Source organism: Lissotriton vulgaris, chromosome 2_1 (assembly GCF_964263255.1).
Source record: "Lissotriton vulgaris chromosome 2_1, aLisVul1.2, whole genome shotgun sequence".
NCBI lineage: Eukaryota > Metazoa > Chordata > Amphibia > Caudata > Salamandridae > Lissotriton > Lissotriton vulgaris.
Window position 1 is genome coordinate 708,468,312 of NC_141687.1, and position 27,362 is coordinate 708,495,673.

Consider the following 27,362-nt stretch of genomic DNA (forward strand, 5'->3'; position numbering starts at 1 on the left):
TGCATCGGTACTAGCACCACTGGACTAGGCCAAGGACTAAGAGATCTCTCAATTACCCACAGGTCCAAAATCTTGGCAGCACCCGTCTTATTTATTTATTTGAAAAGTTTTATATAGCGCTGGCTGCATCCCTGAACCTGGTCAGATATTGTCTACATTCTACTCTTCACTGGAAGACTGCCACGAGTGTCTGTTGTGGACACAGATTGAAGTCAGCAAGAAGAGGTTTGAATACAATTCTAATACCTCTCTACACTCTCTCTGCAGCTCAGGGGTTGACTCGAGCTATGTGAACCCCTTCCACAGTGCCATAATTTGTGTCCTTATATAGAAGGTCAAGAAGAGGCTCATTTTCTTTCTCAATCTCCTCTGCCATAGCCATGACATTCACTGTGTAATGTTTCTGGAGGTAAAGCTTCAGTCGGTTCACATAGGGCACCTTCCTTGGTTCCCTTGTTTGAACTTTGTTGTCCACCAAATAGTTGATCTCAGAAACCTTCAGAACTATCTTGTATGGCCCACACCACTTGTCTTCCAAAGCCTTGGACTTCAGCACCCACACCTCCTGTCCTTCACGATACCTAATCCACCTAGCTTTTTGGTCATACCGGTCTTTCATAAACGATTGACTTGCTTGAAGGTTTTCTTTCTCCTGATTCGCATTATGACATCAGCTTCTTGAGGCCAGTCACATAGTCCACCACATCCTTTTGTGGAGACTGAGGTTCCCTCCCACTCTTCTCCAACTAAATGTGAGTGCGGCCCCACCAGGTGTCCATAAAGAGGTTCAAAGGCTCTGAACCCAACTTCCTTCTGTGGAATCTCTCTATATTTGAACAAGAGTAATGTCAGGAAAAGATCCAACTTCCTTTTTAGCGTTTCTGGTAGAGTTCCCATCATGCTTTTGAGTGACTTGATGAACCACTCCACGTAACCATTGCTTTACCATTGCTTTATGGGTGGTATTCTGTGGAGAAGTGGTAAATCACCCCAGCTTGCTTCCACGCCTCTCCTTTATGAGGAGATTAGGTTGGCTCCTCAGTAAAGGAACACCGTTGTTGGAAATCCAAACCTAAAAAACATCCTCAGGACAGCTTTCACTACCACCTTTGTAATCGTGTTCCTCTGGGGTACTACCTCCGGATACCTGGTGGCATGATCTACTACAACCAAGATATAGTTGTTGTCTAACGGTGTGGAAGGTTAAAAAGGATCACAAATGTCCATTCCCACCCACTGAAATAGAACTCTCACAACGTAAGGGCACTAATGGCACCTTAGTCCTCCCTTTTGACTTACTTGGCAACCTGTGCCTTCCAGGAATCTGCCCTTCCTTGCAAATTACCTTGTCCTGCTCCCTGCAAATTGGGAATGATCCAATTGTTCTTCTGAGACTGTAGCACAACCTGTGCTCTTGTCATCACAGCTGTTACTGTCCAAGCTACGAAGGCTTCTGGTCTTGGCACTAAGCAAGGGACAATCAAATGATTGTCCAAGAGACAAGTAGCACATTCCTTCTCTCTCACCCATGCATATACCATAGCCTCTTTGCCATTGATTTCTACCTCAACTCCGGCAAGTGGGTATTCTATGTCTTCACCACTGGCTACCAAACCTGTATCCTTGGTACTAGAGATAATCTCATCAGGCTTGAGATGCTTCCTCTCAGTCATAGTACTGAAAGCTCCAGTATCTCTCAGGTCAGGCACTTTCCTCTCACTGGTACTGAATTCTTGTACAAACCCCATTGTGTTAGGATCAATATGTTTCAGAGCATCTGGATCCCTATTCCAGCTATCCATAACCACTAGGTTGAGCGCAGCTGGGCCCTCTTGGGTCCCTTCACTATGTGTAACCCGCTAGTTATCACAGGTGCTGATGGTACAGTGTCCTTCACCAGATAGGCTCCTTTAAAATGTCCCACCTGTTGGCACTGCTCTCATCTGCTTTCATGATACTAAAAACGGCTTTTATACTCTACTGTGTACATGTCCTCTTAAAAGCGTATAAACATGTTTTAAGATGGCGCCTAGATAACATCACTACAGTGAAAACAATGAAAGGACTAATACCTAAAACTTCGTCGCTTGCATCATGTCGTCATCATTAGCAGCACCAGGTATAGAGACGCGAGGTAAACACTCACATGTACACAGTAGAGTATAAAAGCAGTTTTTAGTGTCGCCATTGCCTTTCATTGGTGGACGTTCATACTGAGGAAGATTGAGCTGCCGGCATAAAGTTAACAAAGGTGAGCCGATATATAATTTTGGTATTAGCAGGTAATACGTCCCTATGAGCCGTATCCCTATATTTCAAATTCAGGGGATAGGGCTAATTATCACGGTTTGTGTATCTACGCACAATCTTATCAGGTTCAGACTTTACGAAGCCAGCTAAATACTCTTTGAGGGGAGGGGCAAATAGGGTCTTTGCCGCTTGTGCATGATTAACACAAAACAATACGCAATAATAATTTTATGTGAGTGAAACCAGCGACAAGTAGCAACCTCATTAGTACCAGCACCGGTGTGTATTAGCAGTATCTCGAGCATAACAAACACGCGGTTACACTAGAAGCGAGTGTAACTATTGCTAATTAGTAAATCCCTTAGTGCTAGCAATGTCACGGAGGAACACTGTCCCATGTGCATACTATATCTTTGCTTCACATTCCGGCACATTACCGAGAGCCACAAAGAGTAATAAGATAGCTTGTAACCGCATATGTAAATAAAATAACATTACTAGTATCTTCGACTATGTTTATCTCTTTAGTCACGCTGAAGCACAGCAGTAACAACCAAAGATCGCTTGTGCAGCCCTCCGTCCTGATACTGAAAAAATAACAGTTTTGAGACAGACATACAAAGAATACAATATTGGAAATATATAGGTATGTATAAATAATTTTTATCCAATAGCACTATTTTTAGTAATTTCTAAATAGACATCAGTAGGGGGTTCTCTTACACGCTTTGCAACATATTTCCTTATGCAGGTAATCGTGATATATGAGATTCAATCCCAGTTACTTAACCTATAAGGATTGACTGCTTACCACCTTCTTTCCGGATCCTAAAAAAAGGAAAAAAGGTAACTCAGACACACAACCTCATACTAGCCAAATGCTTTGGCAATATATAGCCCAATAGACTCTTTTTAGTATAACATATGCCTTTCCTTTCTCTTCCCCCCAAGAGAGCCTACCACTACAGTAGCAACAGTGAAATTAGAACCCTTTATGATTGATATTTTTAGAAACCCAAATAGAAACATTGCTCCTGAGCACAAGGTAAATGATTAAACATCAGAGAGCTAAATTCTCAGTGATCTATTAGTATGTAAATATTAGAATTCTTGGAGGGACCATTGAAAAGCTCACTCCTTCTCGCTTTACTTCTTCTCACCTTCAATGTAAATATGCACATCTTTTTAGTATATTATCCGCTGGTGGTGGCTCTACTCTACATCTTGAGAGAACAATGATATATGGTGCATTTGCCAAACATTTAAAAAAAAACTTTTGTTGCAGGAGTAATGTAAAAAAGGTTCTTTAAATGAAGCTAAACAATGCTCTATATTAAAATTTCTTTCAGCTTTCGTGTATTCCCACTACATTCAAGCCGTTACATATTCGTAAAAGTAACAGGTCCTGAAGAAGATGGTGTAAGAAGAAATTAAAGACCATCGAAACGCGTGTTGACCAGTATATATGAGAGACCCCAGTTCACAACACAGTATTAGAGGGCAGAGTTTCTCCCCCCTAGGTTATCATCTGTGTATGTAGTTTTGAGGTGTGGTAGATAGTGTGAAAGTAAGGAGTGTAAGAGATACTGTAGTATTGTGTGTAGAGGTATGATTGAGTTCTTTTGGGGGTTTGTAAATATGTATTTTCTAAATTAGGAGGCATAGTGTTAATAGGATACATCATAAGTGAAGAGATTGAGATATTGGACGAGTACTTACAGTATTGTTGAAAAACAATTGTTTAACACTCTCATTTCTCTCTTAGACTATACATCAAGAGGAAATTCTGATCGGTGTACAAATGTAAATAATGTAAAAAATTACCTGTACAATCGAAAAGAAAATGTAATAAAATTTGAAGCTGATAATTGAAAAAAGAAAAAAAGAAATAAAATGTGAAATATTTTTTTTAAAAATTAACCTTCGGAGTAGTAGTGCATTGTTGTTTTCCCCAAGCTATGAGCTAACGTTTGCCGCAAGTAAAGTAATATAGGTCAAGAGGGTTTTCCCTGCATGATATTGACTCTTGGAGTTCCATCCACCTTACAATCTACTAGAGAAACATATGCCAATGCACTGGCATCAAAACACACCCCTCCCAGTTTGAGACTGCATTACCATGAGACAAGCCTAGGTCTTGGCTCTCGGGAGGAATCCGTGTTTGCCCATGAGCAAAAATCAGTACCAGGTGTTCAAATATCCATGCAGTCTGGAGCACTCAGGGCAGGGGTGCACATCCGTCACCATGTAGGGAACTTTTCTGTCCCAACAGTTGTAAATTCGTATAAAGTTTAAAGTATATTGTTCCAGCAACGTTAATCAAATCACACAATATAAAGATAACTTTGTGGGAGGATTGGGTATTCTTCACATTTTTTTATATTAAATATTGTAATTTTCCAATTGCCAGTAACAAGCATGGGCAGCCTCCATAGACAATAAAGTATTGAAATATCCCATTAACCCTTTCCTGCCAGGCCCTTCTGCAACAGATCAGACTTATTTGTTTGATGCTGTTTGGGGGTGTGATCATGTTTTACACCTTGTGCGGTTTTGATTCTCAGCTTGTCTCTGGTAGCTCTGTAATGTGACCATAATATCTACATTTTATTGGCATTGCGGACACCAATGTACTTTTTATTAACACTGTAAAGAGTCCTAAGGAGGAGCCAAGCCGGCGACCGCAATGGCCGCCTAGTCCCTCGGCTCCGATCATCGTCTCCTGTCGAGACTACATCCTGCGTGAATCGCCGCGGCACAACGGAGGGTACGGGGATATGAAAGCATCCGATCATCGAGGGTGCAATCCCGAGGTCCGTACCTGCTTCCGGAGGCGAGAAAACGTCGGCGACTCCAGCGGCCCGCAGCAGCTCTAAGACCGGGGACTCGGCCATCTTGCGAGGCTGGACCCCAAGTAAACAACAACGGCCGCCGCTGACCTGGAGGGACCGATCTGCTCTGAGGGGGCGTGTGACGGCGCTTCTCCTGACTACATGCGAAGACTGAGACTCTCCCTGTGCCCCCGCTTCCCCGGACAGTGCAACATTGTATCCGCTCCGCCCAAAGGTATTCTTCTAAACATCCCGACTTTTGCGGGAGGCTCCCTAATTTCTCGCGAGCCGCCCTTCACCTGCGCTAATCCCAGCGGCGCCTTTTGCTAGCTCTCGGTGACCCCGCCGGGGGGGCTACATTATTCGCCGCCTTCCAGCCCGCACCCCGGCCCCACACCGGCCCTGCTCTGCCCGCGCTACTATGGTGAAGGAGACCATGCCGCACGGGGTACACAGCACTGGTTTGCGCCTCGACGCATTACTGGCTTCTTTGGCTGCCCTCCGTGAAACCTTGGTGCAGGGCGCCCTATTGTTGGGGGGCAAGTTGGATACCACGATCCTAGCGGTGGAGTCAATGATATCGGCTGGCCCGCTCTTGTACAGTGAGACGCCGTCTTCAGCGCCAGGAGGTTACAAGATGGCGCCTTTCACCGCAGCTAGATGGTCGGAATCACGGCGTCTTCGGACTTTCCATATGTGTATTGTTGGAAGCACTGAGCGTTTTGGACATGCTAGTCTGGATCTGGCTGCAATATCCTTCCCCAACGACCTGCCGCTTGATGCTCTTGCGCTGTTCCTGCTGTACTTTAACATTGAACTGGGGCTCTCCTGTGTTGCTTCGTGGAATGGAGTTTGGAAGGGCTGTATCACTGACTGGTTTCACACGCCGCACTTGCTGGAGATTGGTACTGTCGCTGATTCTGGTACTTTACGCAAGACTGGACAAGGATAACTATCCCCCCTCCGGGTCATCGTCCTCTGTGCTACTACTGTGAGGGCTGAGTGACACGTTGACCTCCATGATGTTGCGCCGAGTTGACTCTGTTCCCGGATATGCTACTCTGACCTGGTTCTTGCTGCTTTGGTTCATGTACTGTGCTCAATAATTTCATGTGCGAGAAGGGCCGAGGGACTGCTAAAGGCTAGCTTCCATTCTTGCTTGTGCTTTTGGTTGCAGGGGGTATTGCTTCACGACATCGCTACTACAGTGGGTATGGATGCTTTGGGAATGCGAACTGTACTGCCTTGTGATTAATCCTGTTTTCGGTGTGTTAATTCTCACGCTCCGCTCGTAGTTTTCCCTACTGTGTATACATTGCTCAATGATTACCCCTTGTACTGATATGTTCACTCGCCGGCGAGGGGGCACTGGGTGCCCGGGAGCGGGTTCGCTCCTCTCCTCCTCCACTCTTTATAATTTCCCTACTGTGGGGCAGTTCCGGGGCGACAGGCACGCTGTTAGTGGGTTAGGCCGTAGCCATTACAGGGGTGCAGGGTGGCGGGTGCGGGGGGGGTTTTTTGTTTTAGTTTGTTTTGTTCTATGGTCCCTATCGCTCTTTTCCGGCTTTGGGAGGGTCTTCCTCTTTAGTGGGGCTGACTGTCACGGGGTCTCGCACCTTTGTTCTTTTTCTATAATTGGCATCTCAATATTTCTCTATCCCTCGCTTTTTAGGGGTGGGCTTTCGGGGATCGGACTTGGTAAAGTTGCCCTCTATATCGTTGCTATTGTCCAGGTTTTTGCGCTATGGCTGCTTGATTGTAGAGTTGCTTACTTATAGCCCACCACCGAATATTACTGGGGTTTATCCCCCCTGCTTCTTTTTTTGTCTTTATGTAAGGTGTGTAGTCCTTGTTGTCGCAGCCCCCTCTCTTCTTCTAAATTTAAAAAAGAAAACCTCATATCCTATGTCGCACACCCCACAGTCTTTATAATGTACTTTGATGTATCCTGCTAGTATATTGACCTATTGCATGCTACTCTCCTGTTCTTATTGACTGTCTTTGCAGCCGGCCATGATGGTTGTGGGCTTGCGCATGTATATCCTGATTTTCCAATAAAGGTTTTCAAAAAAAAAAACACTGTAAAGAGATAAAATGACATGTTGAAAGTATCATAATTTAATCCAACGATGGTTGGAGTAATGCTTGCAATTTGTCTAACCACTGGCAATCACTTGGGGTAGCATCGTTGGTTCTGCTGCTGTAGAAACAGTCCAGCCCTAACTGCCAAGCCCTCTCTGAACTAGAACACAAGCAACTCAGGATCGGTTTTGGCCAATTTGATAGTACACAATGTGCTGTTAATAGGGCATTAGAGCCTTTTGGTAGTCTGCTGTATGGCTTTTCATAACTGTCCATCACAGACTGGTGTTGATTAGCTTTTATTGCAGTGTGGTCTGTATCATGAGTATGTGGGTTCTGTTGAGTTGCAATTTCTAGAGGGAAGCTCCTTTAATTCAAACAAGCAGTGCATTTTGTTGAGGAGAAACATGCCCACGTGTATTATTGCACTGAAGGCAATTCAGTATTGAAGTGCTACGTTATTTAATGCACCACATTTATGGCTTAACAGTGCCTTTTCCATTCGCTACCTTCTTGATCAGTTTTGAGGATTTCATTGCAGACGAAGGTCTGTTGTTTTTTTGGGAGCTGGGATATATATATAGTGCTGTAACATTTGGCATTCCATTGTTTTCAATGCTTAAACATTAGTAATTCACATTTAATTAGCTGTTTTGGTGAAATTACTGGAGTATGCATCTGCAGTATGTTATCTGCATCATGTTTGTGGGGAATAACAAATGAAGATAACACATTGTATCTGCACGATGCTACCATCATCATGTTTGTGAGTAATGAAGTGTTATGTCTCTGACATTGTTTCTGTAATATACATTATTGTATGTATCTAAAGCCTTAAGATTGAGTGAGGTACTACTGTAATGTATTATCTTGCCTTATGTAAATAACTCTTGAAGGGGAGCATGTTTCTTGTTTGCCTGCTGCCACAGCGCCAGGGAGAGAGGAGCGAACTACTAAGCTCTGACTCCCCAGCTCCTCTGTCATTCCCGAAGTGCACGGAGGTGTATAAATTACCTGCGAGGCTCCCGCAGACCCATCATTGCCTGTCACTGATCGGAGAAGGCCGGCCTGGGCCCCCCTCTGACATATGTGACTTAAATCTACTGAAAGGTACTGTCTTTTGATTACTTCCTTGTGTGGTTTTTTGGCCCGTCTCAGACTTTCTATAGTAAATTGACATAGCCGCCAGCGTCACAATAGAACTTCTGAGAGATATATCTGCTAATGAGTAGCTATCTCCTGGACCATATTGCCAACAACTGGCTAGCGCCTGCATACACTTTACACTGTGGGCTTGCAACAGACTCGTCTAATTGCTAAATTTTTGTTTGTTGTTCCCCTCTTTTCTCTTCCTTCTTCTACTTTAGCAAGTAGTCAAACAGGCGATTATGGGTAAACGTAAAGCAACAAACACCCCGCCAGCACCTGCTAACTCTAGATCAACTATTGATTTGTTTCTAGTGCTGGCAGTTGACGTGATTTCTAGGGCTGGGCGTAGTTTGCGAAGTAGTGCTTTGCAAAGCTACGCGAAGTGCACTTCGAGAGCTACGCGTAGCACTACGCAAACTGCGTAGTAGCCTATTCGCACTGTGCAAGCTGTAGTTTTCTGCCGCTCGAGTAGATTTTTACTCGAGCCGCAGCTTTCTCAACGTGGACTGGTAGTTTCTCATCGCGAGCGGTCACGAGCATACGTGACCACTCGCAATGAGAAACCTGACCTCCCCGCGTTGAGAATCTCGCCGGGAGGTTTATTTTCCACGCTCGCGATCAGCAACTTGATGTTGCTGATCGCGAACGAGGAAAAAGTCTCGCCGGCATAAGCAAAAAATGACAGCTGCACTACGCTACACGTGTTTGCACTGTGCTATGTGCAGTTTGCGTAGTGCGAAGTAGCGCAAACTTCGCAAACTACGCGAGCGTAGCGTAGTGCTTCGCCCAAGCCTAGTGATTTCCCAAGAGATAGATATAGCAGAACGACGGCTTTCAACTGGGAGAGGGAATGGGTGCTGTACTACTGGTTTCCCTGTAAATGGCACAATTACACCAACAGTAACAGAGAGCCTAACTAGGGCAACCCACTGCCTTATTGATGCCGATAACTTGGATGTTCAAATTAATGACAAGGCTACACTATCCCCTTGTAATACAACACCCGACCTCCTCCCTACCCCCAAAAGGAAAAGGAAATGTAAAAAAAACACTGTAACGAGTGGTGGTCCCAGAGGATCATATACCTCCACAACTGCTATCCCATCTTGTTTAGAGGCAGGGACACGAACATGCGGGGCTTTACAATGGTCCTCATTATTGGCTAGGTTTACCTCTAGAATGGAAGCCTTGTTAGTACCATTTCAAGAGAAGCTAAGAGTCCCTGATAGCTGAAGTCAAACAGATTAGGACTCATTGCTTCACACCACCTATGGGGAAATTTAAGGAGGTGTCTGACAGGGCATTAGCTCTAGCTCCAGTTACAACTACAATGACTAATTTATCGAGGGTTAGTACAGTGGCATCAAGCACTAACACTGAGAAGTCAAAGGCCGTGGGTGTCCCGACCGAAGCCATTCCCAGGGGCCGTGAACGATCGCTTACCTCTGTACCCCTAGTACAGCGTCGCCCAAGATATCCAATGCAATCAATGCTCATTTAACACTTAAGAGATATTCCACAAATTTCTTTTTTTTTTTTTTAAATGTTTAATAGTATTTACAGGTTACATGTAACAGATATAACAGACGTTTTGAATGTTATTCGCCGACGTTTGTGCAAAACAAAAATGTAGACATACACACACAAAACATAAATCCAGACTGGGGGCGGTTTGTTGGACAGGAATAGGGCAGTTACCGGTCAGGGGGCGGTGGGCCTGTGTTGAAGGAAAAGGTGTGGCTATGGCGGTTTGAATGTGTCCATGTGTTTGTCTAGTTTGGTCCACATTGCTCGGTCGTGGTGTCTACCTGGTGCGTTTCTAAGGGTAGTGGTGTCCGCTCCCCTTAGGAAGATCACCCAGTTGAGCCAGCCTTTGAAGGTGGCCTTGGCTGTATCTTTCCTGTTTGTAAGTATAATTTTTGTTGCTGTGGTGAGTAGAAAATCAAGGAGGTTCTTGTCTTCTTGCGTATTGACTTCTTGTGAGATCTGTGCTGTGGCTAGAGAGGCAAACGTGAGCTTGATGTTGCTACTTAGTGTGCCGTTGGTGAAAGCTAAAACCCGTCTCCAGAAGGTTTTGACTTTAGTGCAGTTGAGGATGATATGTTCTAGGTCCCCCTTTTCTAGGCCGCAGTTCCAGCATCTATCATTGTCTAATAGTCCTATTGATGCGAGCTCTGCTGGTGTCCAATAGGCTTGGTGTAATAGCCAGAATTTTGTTTGCGCCAGTACTGGGGATATCATGCACTTAGATGGGGAAGCCCACAGGGTGTGTAGCTCTTGTTGTGACAGTATCAAGGAACTAGAAGCAAAACACATAGATGATATGTCAAACTCAGATCTCCTCCTCACCCTCAAAAGTAAGAAATATGAATATAACAGAATCCTAAGCGAGAGGGCAGGTTTGTGGATCAAGAAGTACACACAGATCAACCTATGCGAAGCCAACAAAGCAGGGAAGATATTAGCTTCATACCTCAAACGCAAACAGAAACTCCATCTCAAATATTACTGACAAGCAAAACACAACACACACAAGCCATACGGGAATCTTAAAGACCTTCAGAGAGTTCTACAAAGAGCTTTACACCAAAGACAACAACATAGACGAACCAGGCACCATAGACTACTTAAAAAAACTCAACCTGCCCAAACTACCAGATGAGAAAGCTGGGGCATTAGGCCAAGATTTCAAACAATCCGAAATAGTAACTGCCATATATTCACTAAAAGACAATAAGGCACCAGGGCCAGATGGCTACACAGCACCTTTCTACAAAAAGTTCAATGATCTCCTCGCACCAGTCCTGACAAAAGCATTCAATCAATGTGCGACAGAGGGCACAACAACAGAAACCATGTCCCAAGCTGACATCATAGTCATCCCTAAAGAAGGCAAGGACACGCAATGGCCCAAAAACTACCGCCCCATATCTCTGATCAACTTAGATTGCAAGCTATACGCAAAAGTACTAGCCACCAGACTCAACAAATTCCTACCCCAGCTAATCGGAAGCACGCAAGTAGGGTACATGAAATCCCGTATGTCGCATGACAATACCAGACTGCTATGTCAGATGATCGAACATGCCTCAAACTCCATGCGACCGGTCGTAGCTATCACACTAGACGCTGAAAAAGCGTTCGACCGAGTCTCCTGGCACTTCCTCGAGAAGTGCCTGCAACAATACAACGTAGGAAATTAATACACAAAGAAAGTAATGGCGCTATATAAAAAACCCATAGCAAATATTGCCTTCAACGGAGGATCCTCCGCACCGTTCGAACTTGAAAGAGGAATGAGACAGGAGTGCCCTCTATCCCCGCTACTATGCCTACTGGCACTGGAACCCCTGATCACGGGTACCCTAGCGAACAGACAAATTGCAGGAATATCGATAAACAACACAACAGCCAAAATCGTTGCCTATGCAGACGATCTTTTAATCTTGACAAACGACCCCGCCAAATCCATACCAGCACTCATGAACACAATAGAAACATATCCGAAACACTCAGGCTACAAACTCAACAAGGACAAATCCGACTGCATGCCACTCAACGTGCGCACCACCGGAGAAGTAATAGGAAATATAGGTCTAGCGTGGCAACCAAAGGCCATCAAATACCTGGGCATCCAATTCAAAAGGAATCTAAGAAGCACCCTAGAACTGAACGAGACCGTTACAATGACCAAAGTTAAAACCCTGCTAGACTCATGGTCACCCAAGTTTATCACCTGGTGGGGCCGCATAGAAACAATCAAAATGATGGTCACTCCAATAATTAACTATTTTGCAGACATGCTCCCACTGCCCTTGACAGAAGACTTCCACAAAAAATTAGACTTAATGATCAACAAATTTATATGGCAGGGAAAAAAAGAGAGGATAGGCCTACGCAAGCTCAGATTAGCAAAAAAACTAGGCGAGCTCAACATAGCGGACCCTAAAACATTCCAACTAGCATTCATAGCCAGACAAGGAATGCACTGGTTACCCACCCAAAAATACACACCAACCTGGCTAACCATAGAGAGAGCGATGCTAAACAACTCTGCCCCACTCACTCTACTAACAGTGAACAAGAATGCACTCAACATCAACCCCATCCTAAAGCTCACAAAACAGGCCCTACTGACAATAGACCGTAAACTAGAATACAGAGGTAAAACCTTAGATATGAGTGCTTGGAAAAGCTGGGGGATCCAATTCCCAATACAACTAGAACCGGAAGGAGCACCTTACACTTTCAACAACCTGAAAAAAGAACACAATCTACCAGACATAGAACTCTACAACTTTCTAGCCATTACAACTTTCTAGCCATTAAAACAGCCCTAACGAAGGCAAAGATACACAGACAAACCCCCTCTATATTTCACGAATTTCTAAACTTACTGAGGAAAGTATTGCCGATGTAATAGATCCCAGTGCAATAGAAACCCAGGTTACCATGAATTTACCTCCCGAATGCTGCCCCTACGTGGCAGTTATAGTTATTGCTCGCCCCTTGCTCCCGGGCCAAATAGAATCCCACAACTCAATAAAGAACAGAGTGGTTCAGTGGTTTGATAGGAACTGCTGATACCCAATTGAGGTAGCTCACCAAATTCTGTTTACAAGGAGAGTGTGCTTGATTGGCCCCTTGAGAAAACATTGAATGGGGGATTGCATTATAATTAATTTCAGGGAACCAAGGTGGGTAAAGGGATTTCTATTGGGGGAGGTACGTTATGTTTATCCAGAACAGATTGTCTCTACAGCCCTTGGGTTTTTTCTATAGGCACTTCCAGGCTTCTGTGCCTCAGATGAGTATATATGGATCAATATCCAACTACTCTGCCTCAGTATCCCCCTCATGTCAACCAATCACTAACAGATATCAGATACTGAGTGACCTCCAGGATATTGACTTCCATGAGATAGGGCAACCCATGGGGAATGAGCCTCCATTTTATTTAGGGAGGAAAGAGGATATAAATATTTCTATCTCGGGAAATTATGATAATGCTGTCACTTTATATGTTGCTCCACTGTCGCTTTCTGATGACACAGCGGTCCATATACTTTTAGCAGCCGCTCCATCGTAAATTTTTGACGATATAGCGGATCACACACTCCCAACAGCCGCTCTAGCTATTCTGATATCTTCAAGTAGTAGTGGTCTAGGAATGGATAGCAGTTATAAAATTGCGACCTGGAATGTAGGGGGGCTAGCAAAAAAACAGGGTACACCAGAGTGGATGGAGATAATACGTTATCTGGATATATTATGTATCCAAGAAAATGAGTGCACTGAGCCTGTTTATTTTGAGGGTTTTTCAACACACTGGCTGGTGGCTGAGCCTTCGACAGCAGGGAGGGCAAAAGGGGGGCTTATGGCCCTTATATCGAACAGGCTCCCGGTAAGCAAAAAGAGTAAAATAACAGGCCCACACTCATTAATCTTATGGATAACTTTTAGGGGAGGCCGGGATGCAGTTTTGGTTAACTTTTATAACAATGTATTTAACAACACCCGGGGTAAGGTTGTTTTAGCCCTTGAAGGGGGATTGGAGTCTTTACTACAGTTGATTATCAATAACTTTATAAGAATATGGGCCAGAAATGTTAATACCCGTCTATGCAGATTCTCTACAACACAGGTTTGCGGGGTCAGTGATGAGGCTTGGAATAGTTGCTCACATTTCCCCCACAATGACTATGGTGACCAATTGAATTTGTTAATTACCAAGTTTGACTTATATTAATTACAATGTGAACCCAATAGTAATGGGGTCCCTATTCCAACCTTTATAAGGAGGAATTCTGCATTGGTTATTGATCATATCCTAATATCTGCTAATGCATGCAAGTGGTGTATCATACCAAGTATTGCCTGTCCGGGCCTGAGGAACCATACCATATTATATTGTCAGTTTTTTTCTGGGGCAATGTTGGTGGCATAACTCCCAGTTGCGCTACCAACATTGCCCCAATAAGACCTAATGAAGTCCGCATTAAATAGGATGGAGTGGACCCGACTGAAGTTTTACACAATATTTGTTCTAAGGGTTTTAATGAGATTATTGCCTGCTTAGATGATCTGGTTACCCCTAAGCAGTTACTTTATGGTTTTACTGGTATCACCAAGACAATAAATTACCTACTGACTCGCCCATTTATGACAGGCCCGCCAAACATAAAGGTTGGTTCGACCATGCATGTACTACTGCCTCTAGGGATCTGAAATTGGTCCTATTCGAAAGACCTTGAGATAATTTGCTGTTCAAATCACTTAGATTTAAATATAAGAGGGGCTCACAACTAGTAAAAAAAAGGAACTACACGATATGGCAGACTGTCATGTGCTGCTGACATGGAAGATAGTAAATTATTCTGGGATACTGTTAGTTCCTTTTTTAAAGGATGACTCCTTCCTCAAATTGTTGTCGCATGTGATGCTTGGGTTTCTCACTATTTTAGAATTTTTAACTCTCCAACAGCTGAAATGGTGACCACTTTGAACAAGGAACAGTCTACTTGCCCCCCCCTTACCTCTGGACATACGCGCCAAGAAGTGTCATTGGCCCTTAAGGAAAGTAAAGGATGCAAAACCGCAGGCCCAGATTGGGTCCAAGTCGATGTTTTTAAGATCACCACTGATTTATGGGCCCCAATCCTTACTAGAGTTTTTAACATGGCTGCGACAACAACGATTCCGCCTTCATGGGGTACGTCTATTATAGTCCTCATCTTTAAGAAGGGTAATAAATCATACCCTAAGAATTATTGGCCAATCTCATTGTTAGTTAAATGGCAAAAGTGATGAGCTAAATCCTGCTCAAGAGACTAGAAGAATGGGCCCGGGATTGCTCAATACTTTCACCGGCAGACTTTGGCTTTAGGAAACATGTGGTTACCCTTGAGCGATGTTTGATCTGGATTTACTTAAAGGGAAGTATACACATGCCAAAGGCGGAATATTATATATCTGCTTTGCTGACCTGAGCAGTTCTTTTGACCTAGTAGACAATACAATCCCCTGGACCACTTTGCTCGCTATGGGGGTGCCTTTACAAATCATCTGCTTTCTGGCAAGACTATATGAGAATCTGGCGAGTAAAGTACGTTATGGCCCACGGGGTGAATGTACCACCAACTTCACAATCAAACGTTGAATTCGGTGAGGATTTGTACTTACCCCCATGTTATTTTCTTTATTTATAAATGGGGTGGACCAGACTTTACAATCTGTGCTGCTGATGCCCCAAAAGTGGCTTGGCGTCCCACACCAGTGCTCTTGTATGCAGTGTTGCTGGCCAGGACTCCAGTGGGGTTGCAATGTTTATTGGAGACCTGTTAGACCTGGCATTTCTTGGCGTGATTATCCCTGACTTTTTGACTCTAACTCCTCTATTTTTGATGCTGTGATGGATTGCCATTGACTGGCTTAGATGCTTTGGGCACTTTGCCACTGCTGATCAGTGTCAAAGTGCAAGTGCTCCCTGTGTAAACTGTTATGGTAATTGGTTATCCATGATTGGTATGTTTGCCTTACTAGTAAAGTTCCTAGTAAAGTGCACTATGTGTGCCAGGGCTGGTAATGCAAATGCTACTAGTGGGCCTGCAGCACTAATTATGCCACCCACACAAGTAGCCCTAAAGAGAGAACTCAGGCCTGCCACTGCAATGCCTGCACGCAGTTCGTTAACTCCTTCCGTGCTAGTGACAGAACCACTCCGCCATGAGCCACGGGTGCACTGCGCTCATGACGGAGTGTTTCCTTCATGCAGCGGCCGCTCCACCCACGCGGCACTGATTCCCCGCCTGTGCGGGCGAATTAGTGAGTGGGCGGGGCCGTGACGGAACCACTCCGTCATAAGCACAGCGCGCCCGTGGCTCGTGACGGAGTGGTTCCGTCACAAACATGGCGGTGCCGCGTGACCCCCCTTCTCCCTCGCGCTGCGGCGTAATTACCGCCACGGCCAAGGCGTTAAACTGCCTTTTTGTCCTGACAAGTGCACCCACTTGCCAGGCCTTATCCATCCCTTTTTATGCACATCAGACACACCTATGGTAGGCCCAAGGTACCCCCCTGGGTAGGATGCAGTTTATGTGAAAGGTAGGACATGTACTAAGGTGTGTACCATGTCCTGACAGTGAAAAACTGCCAATTCCGTTTTTCACTGTTATAAGGCCATCTTGTTATAGGACGGAATGGGGAAGGCTGTGTAATATGTTTCCAGCCTATCTTCCGAGAGGCTTAAGATGGAGAGGTGAAGTTTAGTGTGCCTGAACTCACAATTTAATAACACATCTTTTAGAAACCACGCTTTTAGAGGTGGCTGGTTTCTTTGTTCTAACAATTCTGTGTGTCTCTGCCTGGTTGTGGATTGACTGTCTGGATTTGAATGTGATAGGATATATAAATATGTTCCATAACTGAATAACCACGTTCATTATGTTGATTTGTGTCTGACGTCAAGGATGCCTGTGTGCAGTAAGGTGCAAAGACTAAATTAATCCCATTTATCGGTTTGAAAAACAAATGTATTTCTACTGGAATGCAAGTTATTATTAAGCCTACGAATTAACGAATTCTTCTGAAATAGAACTAATTAAAATTTAACTAATAATACTTTACCTGTAGCCATTTGTATTGTCGTCCAAAATATTAGTAAATCATTGGCACACCGCGCTTTGAAGTGGCGATAAATTGATGCGAATAGCACGATGTCAAACACATAAAATACAGAAGTAAATACTCCTAATCTTTTGATATGGGAAAAAGAAAATTTCGTTTGATTGCAAGCGAATTCAATTCCCTTAAAGGAGGTGAAATTGTCGAACTAGCCATACCATAACCCTGTACAAGACAAATAACCATTGTCATTCCATAGGCGGCATGGTTTATTCAGACTTTTTTTGATTAATTTCTAGTGCAGCTGATTCAAAGTATTTATTTATGCAGTAACCGAAGTGGAAACAAATGCTGTGTGTAATTAATTGGAACGTTTTTGTTTGCTAACACTGTAACAGAAAGGACATGCACATGAAAATAATTAATCGTAGTTGAGCAGTTTTAATTTTGCTGTAGACAACAAATAACAACATTGTTTGTTTTAACAGATACTGCATAAATGACAGAATCCTGATCACACCAAAGAGCTGGCTGCGGTGTTTTAACCATGGGACAACAGTTTTCAAACCAGACACAGACTGCTATGAACAAGCTGCCGGAAAAAGTATCAAAGCATCTCTGGCTGGTTCGTGAAAGTGGCTATTTAACCTACGAGGAGTTTCTTGGCAGAGTAGCTGAACTTAACGATGTGTAAGTTTTACAAATATTTTTCCTGTGTTAACGATTAAATTTGGCATTCTACGGATGCTCTGCACCCATTCATGTCATTTATGTCTCAAATTTAATGAAAAGCAAGTGATCCTAAGACTCATAATTTTTGTAAAAACAGTGAAATGGGAAATGTCCTTAGATACAGTGCAACAGTTGAAGACTTGTATATTTAAATGTACATTTAACTAAAGCATTAAAATAACACACAGATAAACAACTTTTATTGTTAAATTAATGTGCCTTTGCCTGGCATCACCCCAATTTGAGGGCTGTAGCAGTGAATCTAAAACTGGTGCGCAATCTAGGACAGAATCAAATAACTTCATTTTGTTAATCAGTTGATGTATCAAACTGTCAATTGCGTTTTAGCAGGTCTAAAGAGCTTATGATTATTCCTTGAACTAGATGAGACCAGTGTACAATGATAGAGGTGTATCCCTATGCGGCTTCACTATTCTGGCTATGTACTTCAGGTTATTATTATTTGTTTTAATTAGCCAGTTTGGATCAGACTTGAATATTGTTTGGCTATTTGAAATCATCATTGATTGACACCATCAAACAATGTTCCCCCTGCTTTGCTTCTGCTTCAGACTTGTCTACACCATTGATGCCCTTGTTCTCTTTTTTGTAATGAGTGTGTATTTTAAGTTTGATTGGTACTGAAAAGATAAATAATGTTTAACAATAACAAAGGTTTAACCATATATATGTATATATAGAGAGATAGAGATAGAGAGAGAGAACGTTATCAACGCGAATCTTCCAGTGCTCCATGTCTATTTTGTCTATTCACAAAGAAATGCATTTATTCGTAACAGAAAACATTAAAAATGAGGAAAATTGAAAAACTTAAACAATAAGTAGGGAGTTTTAAAAAAATACTGATTTCTATATTGAGAGTATAGGTGATTTATACTCCATGAATCTTCTGAATATCGGGTCTTTTTGTAGTATGTTTTCTATGTTTGTTGCAACAAGAAATCATGTGACTTGTAGTTCTTGCCTTAAATGTTTGGAAAGTAACTGCGCTCATTGTGTGAGCAAAGCAGAGATGCGTCACAGCGAAAGAATAAGAACATGAGAAATCTAGAAAAATCGAGCCTTTGTGTTGGTGTCTAGTTTCTACCAAGGAATTGGAGCTGATGTGTGTGTGTGTGTGTATATATATATATATATATATATATATATATATATATATATATATAGCGATAACGACAGCTGAATAAATCTTAAACCAGCATCTTATGTGGTCCGTGTCTGTTTCCAGCGCGATCGGGGCTAAGGCGATTGCGAGAGGAGAACGGAGGTTGGAGTATATATATATATATATATATATGTGTGTATATATATAGAGAGATAGAGAGATATAGATATATAGATGTATATCAAAGCTTTCCTCTCCCTCACCTTCGAAGAAGACACGGCACTCGCGGGAGGAGGGTTTAGTTTCTTTATTTTACCCTCCGAGAACCAGACACGTTTCGGCTACTGCCTTTGTCGATGGTACATTGGCGCGCCATTTTTTTGTTTTTTAAATACCCATCACGTGATTGTCTTAGAGGTAAACAAAGGACTGTTACATAGTTGCCATCTTGTAATGGTTTTTCTTAACAATGTATCCATCGCGCCCTGAATGGGCATTGCTGTCTAATTGCATACAATTGCATACACATATGCTTAAGAAACATTTATCTAGGACATATGTTCGTCTCATTGTAAATTACAAATTATATCTGGCTATATATCAGCATGGGTAACACATTTGTTATTTCCCGCGTTCTTCATACACATGCGATATGAGCTGATAGAACAACATTATTTTGCCCGGATGGGCTTGTGATCTTTTCCAATATCCTTTTAGGGCAACTTTAACTTTGTCACATTACGCCCTGGATGGGCTTCACACTGTTGTATTCCTCTATAAGACATTGTATCTTCCAAAACCCCACTGTGCAAAATCAAAATAATGTCCCCAACCAAATAAAATTGTGAATTATTTTAAAATACGAGGTCTATTTATCAGTATCGTACTTCAGGATCTCTTCTGTCACAACTTTCACCCATCTTGAGGTAGGGAGCCCCCTATCCCAGATGTACTGTCATCTCCTCATGGCTATTAAGACCCCCTGGCACCTTTTTTCCCACATCTATTATGTGTCTAGATTCCAGTCTTCTTAGTTTCTGTAATCTATCCCCCCTCTTGGACTCGCTTGTACATGATCCAATCCGAAGTAGGATATTAGGTCACAGTTGCTCCTGTGGTGTTGCTTAAAATGCCTGGCTACAGGGTAGGAGGGATCACAGTTTGTGATTGCCCTAAGGTGCTCTAAGATGCGCATTTTCATGGGGTTGACAGTACTGCCAATATATCGTAGTCCGCATGGACACACAAGGCAGTATACTGTGAAGGGGGTTGAGCAGGTCAAGAATGCCTTGATTTTACGCATTCGTCCTCTGACTTCATATGATAGCACTTTTTTGCTATGCTTACATGCCTTGCATCGGCCACATGGGTAAAATCCTGGTTTGTGTTCTCCAAATGGTCGATCTACTGGGCGAGGTAAGTAACTTTTGGTTAGTGTGTTTCGTAATGCTCTAGCTCTCCTATATGTTATCAGAGGTTGATTGGGAATGTCCATCCCCATCACTGGGTCTGTCGTTAGCAAATTCCAGTTTTTCTCAGTATTCGCCTAAGCCCTCCTGCCCCTTCTGAAAAGGTGGTGATAAATCTAAACTTCCCTTCCTTTTCTGTATCCTTAGTTTTTTCTTTTAGCATCTCTATGCGAGATATATTCTTGACTTTCCTCTCTGCTTCTTCTAAACACCTAGAGCCATATCCACGGTTCTTAAATCTTTCTACACTTTCTCTGGCATTCCTGATATAATCATCTTCCGATGTACAATTTCTTTTTATCCGGAGTAGTTCTCCGTAGGGAATGCTGAAAATTAACTTCGGAGGGTGGCTGCTGCTGGAATGTAGTATTGAGTTCCCTGCCGTGGGTTTCATGAATAGCTGTGCATGCATACTTCCCTGTTCTATTCTAATTTCAAGATCAAGGAAGTTTACTTTCTTGTCGCTTAATTCCGCTGTGAAGTGTAAATTATGTGTGTTGGTGTTCAGTTCATCAATGTATTCATCCGCCTTACTCTTGGGTCCCCGCCATACAATCAGCAAATCATCTATATAACGGTACTAGACTAGTATGTGTTGAGTCCATTCTGCATATCTTACATTCCATGCCACATTTTCTTCCCACCACCCCACAAATATATTAGCGAAGCTGGGAGAATAACTTGTGCCCATGGCTACACCGACTAACTGTCGATAGTACTGGTCCTCATATAGAAAAATGTTATTTTCAAGGCTGAAATTTAGGAATTCCAAGAGCATTACATTATGATCTGCGAAACTTGCTTCTCTTGTTGCCAAAGTGTTATTCACCGCGTGTATGCCATCCTCGTGGCCTATACGTGTAAAGGCTCGCAATGTCCATTACTATGAGTAGATCTCCCTCTCTTAATGTAAGATGTTCTAGTTTTCCCAGCAGATCTTTAGTGTCTTTTAAATAACTTCGCAAGTTTTTCACATGATCAATCAAAAAATAGTCAATATACATTGATAAATGTTCTAACAGGCTGCCCTGTGCACTTACGATTGGTCGTCCTGGTGGTTTTACTCTGTCCTTGTGCACCTTAGGTAGGTGGTAGAAACCTGGTATGGTAGGGTTTAAAGTTCGCAGAAAAAGGTATTCATCTGTTTCAATTGTCCCTTTACCATACCATTTTTTCAGCATTTCATGACATTCCATGATACTGTTTTGGTATTCCTTTCTTCCCACTTTCTGGTAACACTTCCCATCTTGCAGTTGCCTCATGGCCTCCGCATTGTAATCCTCATAATTTTGTAGGACTATATTCCCGCCTTTGTCCGAAGGCTTTAGGACCAGTTTTTTGTCCTCTTGTAAGTTTTTTATGGCCTGTCAGTGTCCGGGTGTTAGGTTCATTTGTTTGTTCGTGTTCCTTCTTTTCTCCAAATACCGTAATTCCTTGGAGACTGATTCCATGAAGAGATCTATGTTGTCATTAGGCATCTGTGGTACGAATGTTGATGCTGGCTTGAAATTCGTTTCTCCGCCTCTTTGAGTTATGTCCAGTTGGGATATATTTTCGGGTTGACTCGCCCCTTCTAGTCTTAATTCTTGCATCACTTCTAGGGTTGGTAAATCCTTCACTCTGATGAATTGAGTGCCTTGTTTTTCTGTTGATTTCAACATTTTCTTTGGTCGCAGTTTATAGAATTTGTGCAGTTTCAATTTTCTAGAGAACTTGTATAAGTCTATCTTAGTTTGCGTATACTCCAGTTGTTTTGAAGGGCAAAAGGAGAGTCCTAGTTTTAAAACGTGTTCTTCATCTTTCGTTAGGACATGTTTACTCATTGATTCATGATAGTCAAATTGTTTTCTTGACTTGTATCCCTTATTGACGTTTCTTGTTGCTGCGCGTCATTGGTGGTGAGTAGTTGCTTTTTCCTCCTCCACTCGCCCCCCCCTCCGCGTCGGGCGTTTCTTTGTTGGTCTGGGGGTTTTCCCCTGCCTCCTTGATGTCGCGATTCCCTGATTATTTGGAACTCATCGCAAAAAGGGAGTTTGTGTGATTCTGCGCCGCCCCCAGCTTCTTGGTCTCTCCTTGCCTCTCCGTTCTCGGAAACTTCCGACTCTGTTGTGTCACCCGACTCATCCACTCTTACTGTGGTCACTTTTTTGGCTTTCGATGTAAGGGCTTTGACTTGTGCATCATACCGTTTGGCGAATGTTAGTACACGCCCTGCCTCATAGTCTCTTTCATCACGTTCAAACTTTTCTTGTTTACGTTTCCTTATTTTGACCTCATATGATTTCAATCTCTTCATCATACTACTTTTCAATAATTTAAAAAAACAAAAAAATGGCGCGCCAATGTACCATCGACAAAGGCAGTAGCCGAAACGCGTCTGGTTCTCTGAGGGTAAAATAAAGAAACTAAACCCTCCTCCCGCGAGTGCCGTGTCTTCTTCGAAGGTGAGGGAGAGGAAAGCTTTGATAGTAGAGGGGTGACGCTCCCCGCATACAGGCACCCGTGTTTGAGTGCGCGACTTGGCGGCACAAGGAAGCAGTAATATAGATATACTAGCAGCCCGTCCCGACGTTGTCCGGGAGAAAAAGGCTTGCGAGCAATCAGTGTTCATGGCCCTCGCCCGCCCCAACGTTTGCCAATGAATGTTTTTACTAAAACCCACTTAACATTGTGTCTCTAAAGCCTTTTTTTATCAACTTTGCTGACTGTGTCAATCAATCGCATTACTTAATACACAGTGTTGAGCTGCTTGGGCCTCCCGTTTTAATCGTACATCACGTTAGCATAGAGATGGGGCTTGCATCAGCAGCCCAACACACAGCGATGATTTGATTCTGTGGAGACATTTCAATATTACTCACCGCTTGTCCACCTCACCGCTTGTGCGACGCTCACCGCTCCTCCCTTTTGATTCTGTCTCCCTGCTTGTCCGCCTCACCGCTTGTCCGACGCTCACCGCTCCTCCCTTTTGATTCTGTGGACACATTTGGAGACATTTCAGCGCCGCTCCGCCTCACCGCTTGTCCGACGATCACCGCTCCTCCCTTTTGATTCTGTGGAGACATTTCAGCGCCGCTCCTACCCACGCTCATGTCCGCCGCTGTTACTCGCGCTCCTGTACGCTGCTCCGCCCCGCGCTGCTGATGTCAGCACGCACGTCGGGGCCGGACTACTTCCAAGGGACTACTTTTTTTTTAATCGTAAATTTTTTAAATAACGTATAATTTTTTTTTTTATATAGCCTATGTCCTTCTGCTTGCCCTGACGTTTTCAAACATGTATTGGGTGTTTGGATTGGTGGTGTACTTTTCGAGTTTACCTGGCTCAAAGGACACTGTTCTCTCTTTATAATAGTAGTATAGATATGTATATATAGATATATGAAATTAAATGAAAATGAAATGAAATGAAAAAGGGTTTTGTAGAGCGCACGGCTACCCGGAAGTGTCCCAGCGCTAATCAATCATAAGAAGAACAGGATAAAAGGATTTAAGGGGAAAGCCAAGTCTTTAAGTGCTACCGAAAAGCGAGGTGGTTAGGTTCTTTACGAAGGTGCAGTGGGAGAGCATTCCACAGTTTGGGAGCATTGTATGGAAAGAGCCTACCTCTACTCCTTGCCTTTCTGATCCTAGGAACTACGGCTAGGTGAAGTGAATCTGAGCGAAGGTTTCTAGTGGTTTTATAGGGCGAATCAGGGCTTTCATGATGGAAGGACTATTCCCTACTAGGGACTTGTGGACGATACATAAAGTTTTAAAGTGGATTCTTTCTCGTACCGTGAGCCAATGCAAAACACGAATGGCTGGATTTGCGGAGCAGCGGTGGCTGGTACTGGTCAACAATCTAGCCGCTGCATTCTGGAGAATCTGCAACCTCTTGATCACTGGGCTTGGTGTTCCCAAATAAAGAGCATTGCCAAACTCAATCCTAGAAAGGATCAGGGCCTGGACCAGTATCCTTTTGCTGGAAACGGAAGTAGTGGGAGTACTTTCCGAATCATTTTCAGCAGGCCAAAGCAGAAGGCCACGGTTTTTCTCGCTTGGGTTTTAAAGGAACGATCTTGATCTAACCATATGCCGAGGCTTTTTGTTTCTGGTTTAGGGATTGGGGGAGGGCCCATGCATACTGGCCACATTGAGTTGATGTTCGAGCTGCTCTGATTTTCCAGCAGCATCACCTCATTTTTTGTCGCCGTTTAACTTCAGCTGGGAGAGGCTCATCCATTTAACCACTTCCTCTAAACAGAAGTGGAGGTCAATGGGCGACTGGTAAGGTTGATTAAGTTCTACGACCAGTTGCGTATCATCGGCGTATGATACAATATTAATCCCGAAGGGGGCAACAATGTCCACTAAGGGAGATATATAAACATTGAAGAGGGTGGGGCTCAGGGAGGAGCTCTGAGGGACACCAAAACTCAACGGAATAGGGTCTGAGATGACATCATCCTCGAACACTTGATATGATCTTCCTTCCAAAAAGGATTGTAGCCTCTTAAGAGCACAGCCTGACACACCGACGTTCCTGAGACGTTGGATCAGGGTTTGATGGTTCACTGTGTCAAAGGCTGCGCAGAGGTCAAGGAGGATGATGGCAGAAGTACCTCCTTGATCGAGAAACTTTATTGCTTCCTCTACTACCATCATTAACCTCGGTTTTGGTTCCTTGGCCTGGACGGAAACCAGTTTGAGATGGGTCGAGCAGTTTGTGGGATTCAAGAAATGTGGAGAGGGAGCTGTTGATATGTTTTCTGCGATTTTACTTACTCCAGGAATGAGCAAGATGGGTCGGTAATTGGCTAGGTTCGTGGGATCCAAATGAGGTTTTTTAATACGTGCTCTGACCATCGCTTTTTACCATTCCGTGGGGACCAAACTAGAAGAGAGGGAGGTGTTGATTAAGGTGAGGATTGTAGGAGCGATGGCGGGTGATACCTTTTTTAAAATATGAAGTGGTGCCGGATCGCGGGGCGATCGACTTTTTACAGCGGCTCGTTCAAGGCTCTCTCCTCCCAAACCACCAGCAGAGCATACATTTTTGGCATCCAGGAAATATTGTGCAAATTCCAATTTTATTGAGCGAACACTAAATATATTTTGGCAAAAGAAGCGTTTAAAAATTAAATGGCTGATACGTTTCGTCTACTGCCTTAGATTGGGTCATACAGACATTGCATTGCATTTTATTAATAGTCCTTCTTCCACCTTCATGACCCTTAAGCACTAGAGTGACAGTTTAAAACATTCTATATCAGCAATTTATATCCTATGTTTTTTCAGCAAGAATTAAATTCAATTACCATGAAAATCAGTTCATATCTCAAATTCAGTACCCCATCATGGTTATTAAGAATTTATGGCACTTCACATTGTACAATAAATAAAAGGTTTAAAATTTCACAACTTTTCCTTGTACAATGGATGCAAATTTTTCAGCTTTATAGTTACATTTAATAACTTTGAAATTCCTTATCATAAATTGCATCATGTTATATGAAGTGCATCACTTTTCACATCTGAGGACGTAGACCGATACTTAGGAGACATTACCCTACCACAAATCCCACCCGAGCAAAGAGACAAACTGGATGAACCCCTAGTCCTAGAGGAAGTCTGGGCGGGTATACGCTCACTGGTGTTGGAAAACTCCTGGCCCAGACAGCTTACCAGCGGAGTTCTACAAAGCCTATGCGAACACCCTGGTGCCACAATTATTAAAAGCGCTGACGGAACTCACGCTCTCTGATACCCAAAAGAAAGCACTGCTAGTCTCCCGCCCCAAACCTGACAGAAACCCGGAGGCACTGGGTTCATACAGACAGCTGGCACTACTCAATACGGATTATAAGATCCTGGCATCTATTATAGGGGCCCGCCTTGCCCCACTTGTCCGGGCCTTGGTACATGTCGATCAAAACAGCTTTGTCCCCACCCGCAGCACAGCTTTAAATATTCGTAGACTTCAGGATTCAACATTACGCTACTGACATATGCCTCAGACCTGGCTGCTTAGTACTAGACCTCAAAAAGGCCTTTGACTCCCTTAAGTGGACATATTTATTTGAGGTGTTACGGGGGGTACGGCCTAGGCGACTCCTACCTGCAAATGGTCCAATTGTTATATACACAACTGTCTGTTTGAGTACTGACCGGCCGACTGATCTCAGAAAGTGTTCGTGTTCACAGGGGCACCAGATAGGGCTGCCCTCTGTCGCCTCCTTTTTAGGTCTTGCGCCTGCGATTGCAGAGCGAGTCTATTGTAATCGTTTCAGTCTTTTTTTGCTTTCAGGGACTAGGCAAAGCGGACAAGAGACTGTTACGCGCACGCAGCCTGCCGAAATCGGATCAGGTCGCGCGCATGAACACGCGCTCCGATTCCGGCAGGCTCTTCACAACACATGCACAACACACATACAGCCCAACCCCCCCCCCGCCGCGCATACACACACATACAGAACCCCCCCCCCTGCCGAGCATACACACACCTACACACAGAACCCCCGGCGCTTACACACACACATCTCCTACCTCATCTCAGAGTGTCTTCTCGCTCCCTTGCCCCCGCTCCTCTGGTGCGCGCACCGGCTCCTCTGTGGTGCAGTTCTAATTATCCGCGGGGTAGGGAGGGGAGCGGGGGGAGTTGCGGTTCAGGGTTCTCTCATCGTCGGGGCCCGCAGCGGCAGCAGCGTTAGGACCGGCTTTCCTCGGAGTCCGTGTAGGGCGGGACTCCGCCACCAAGCCCCGCCCCCGGTCCAGCGCCCGCCCAGGGAAGAGGACGAACAACAGACTCCAGAGCGGGCGGACCAGCAAATGGCGGACCATGAGGGCTGGAGACACCCGCAGGCTGACAGCTGCTTCACCACACCCGCGGCCAAAACAAGGAGCCGACCTCTGCCGGAGCCCAGAGAGGAGACCGCAGCCACCTGAGGTCTCAGCTGCCCAGAGACTGCTAGGTGAGGCTTAGCAACCACCCCTCCAACACTTCGATTTGAAACTAATGCTGTGTGTTTTGGGTTCATGTTCCCTCGGGCTCTCTGCTGTGTGTGGACGTTGCTTTGCTATAGCCCGCCCCGCCACCACTGGTTTCGTTTTAGTCAGTGCA

General features: G+C 44.0%; 1 protein-coding gene across 2 annotated transcripts in view; it reads left to right on the plus strand.

Moving 5' to 3' along the window:
* Positions 1 to 27,362, plus strand: part of RNF141 (ring finger protein 141) — a 259,994-nt gene that overhangs the window by 12,241 nt on the left and 220,391 nt on the right. Inside the window, exons 2-3 of one of the 2 annotated variants that reach the window (XM_086955955.1) lie at positions 2,779 to 2,896; positions 17,423 to 17,624. In XM_086955955.1, coding sequence (XP_086812081.1) covers positions 17,482 to 17,624 — 143 coding nt within the window. In that variant the 5' untranslated portion in view covers positions 2,779 to 2,896; positions 17,423 to 17,481. The remainder of the gene's footprint in view (positions 1 to 2,778; positions 2,897 to 17,422; positions 17,625 to 27,362) is intronic. The other variant, XM_086955954.1, reaches the window with a different exon arrangement.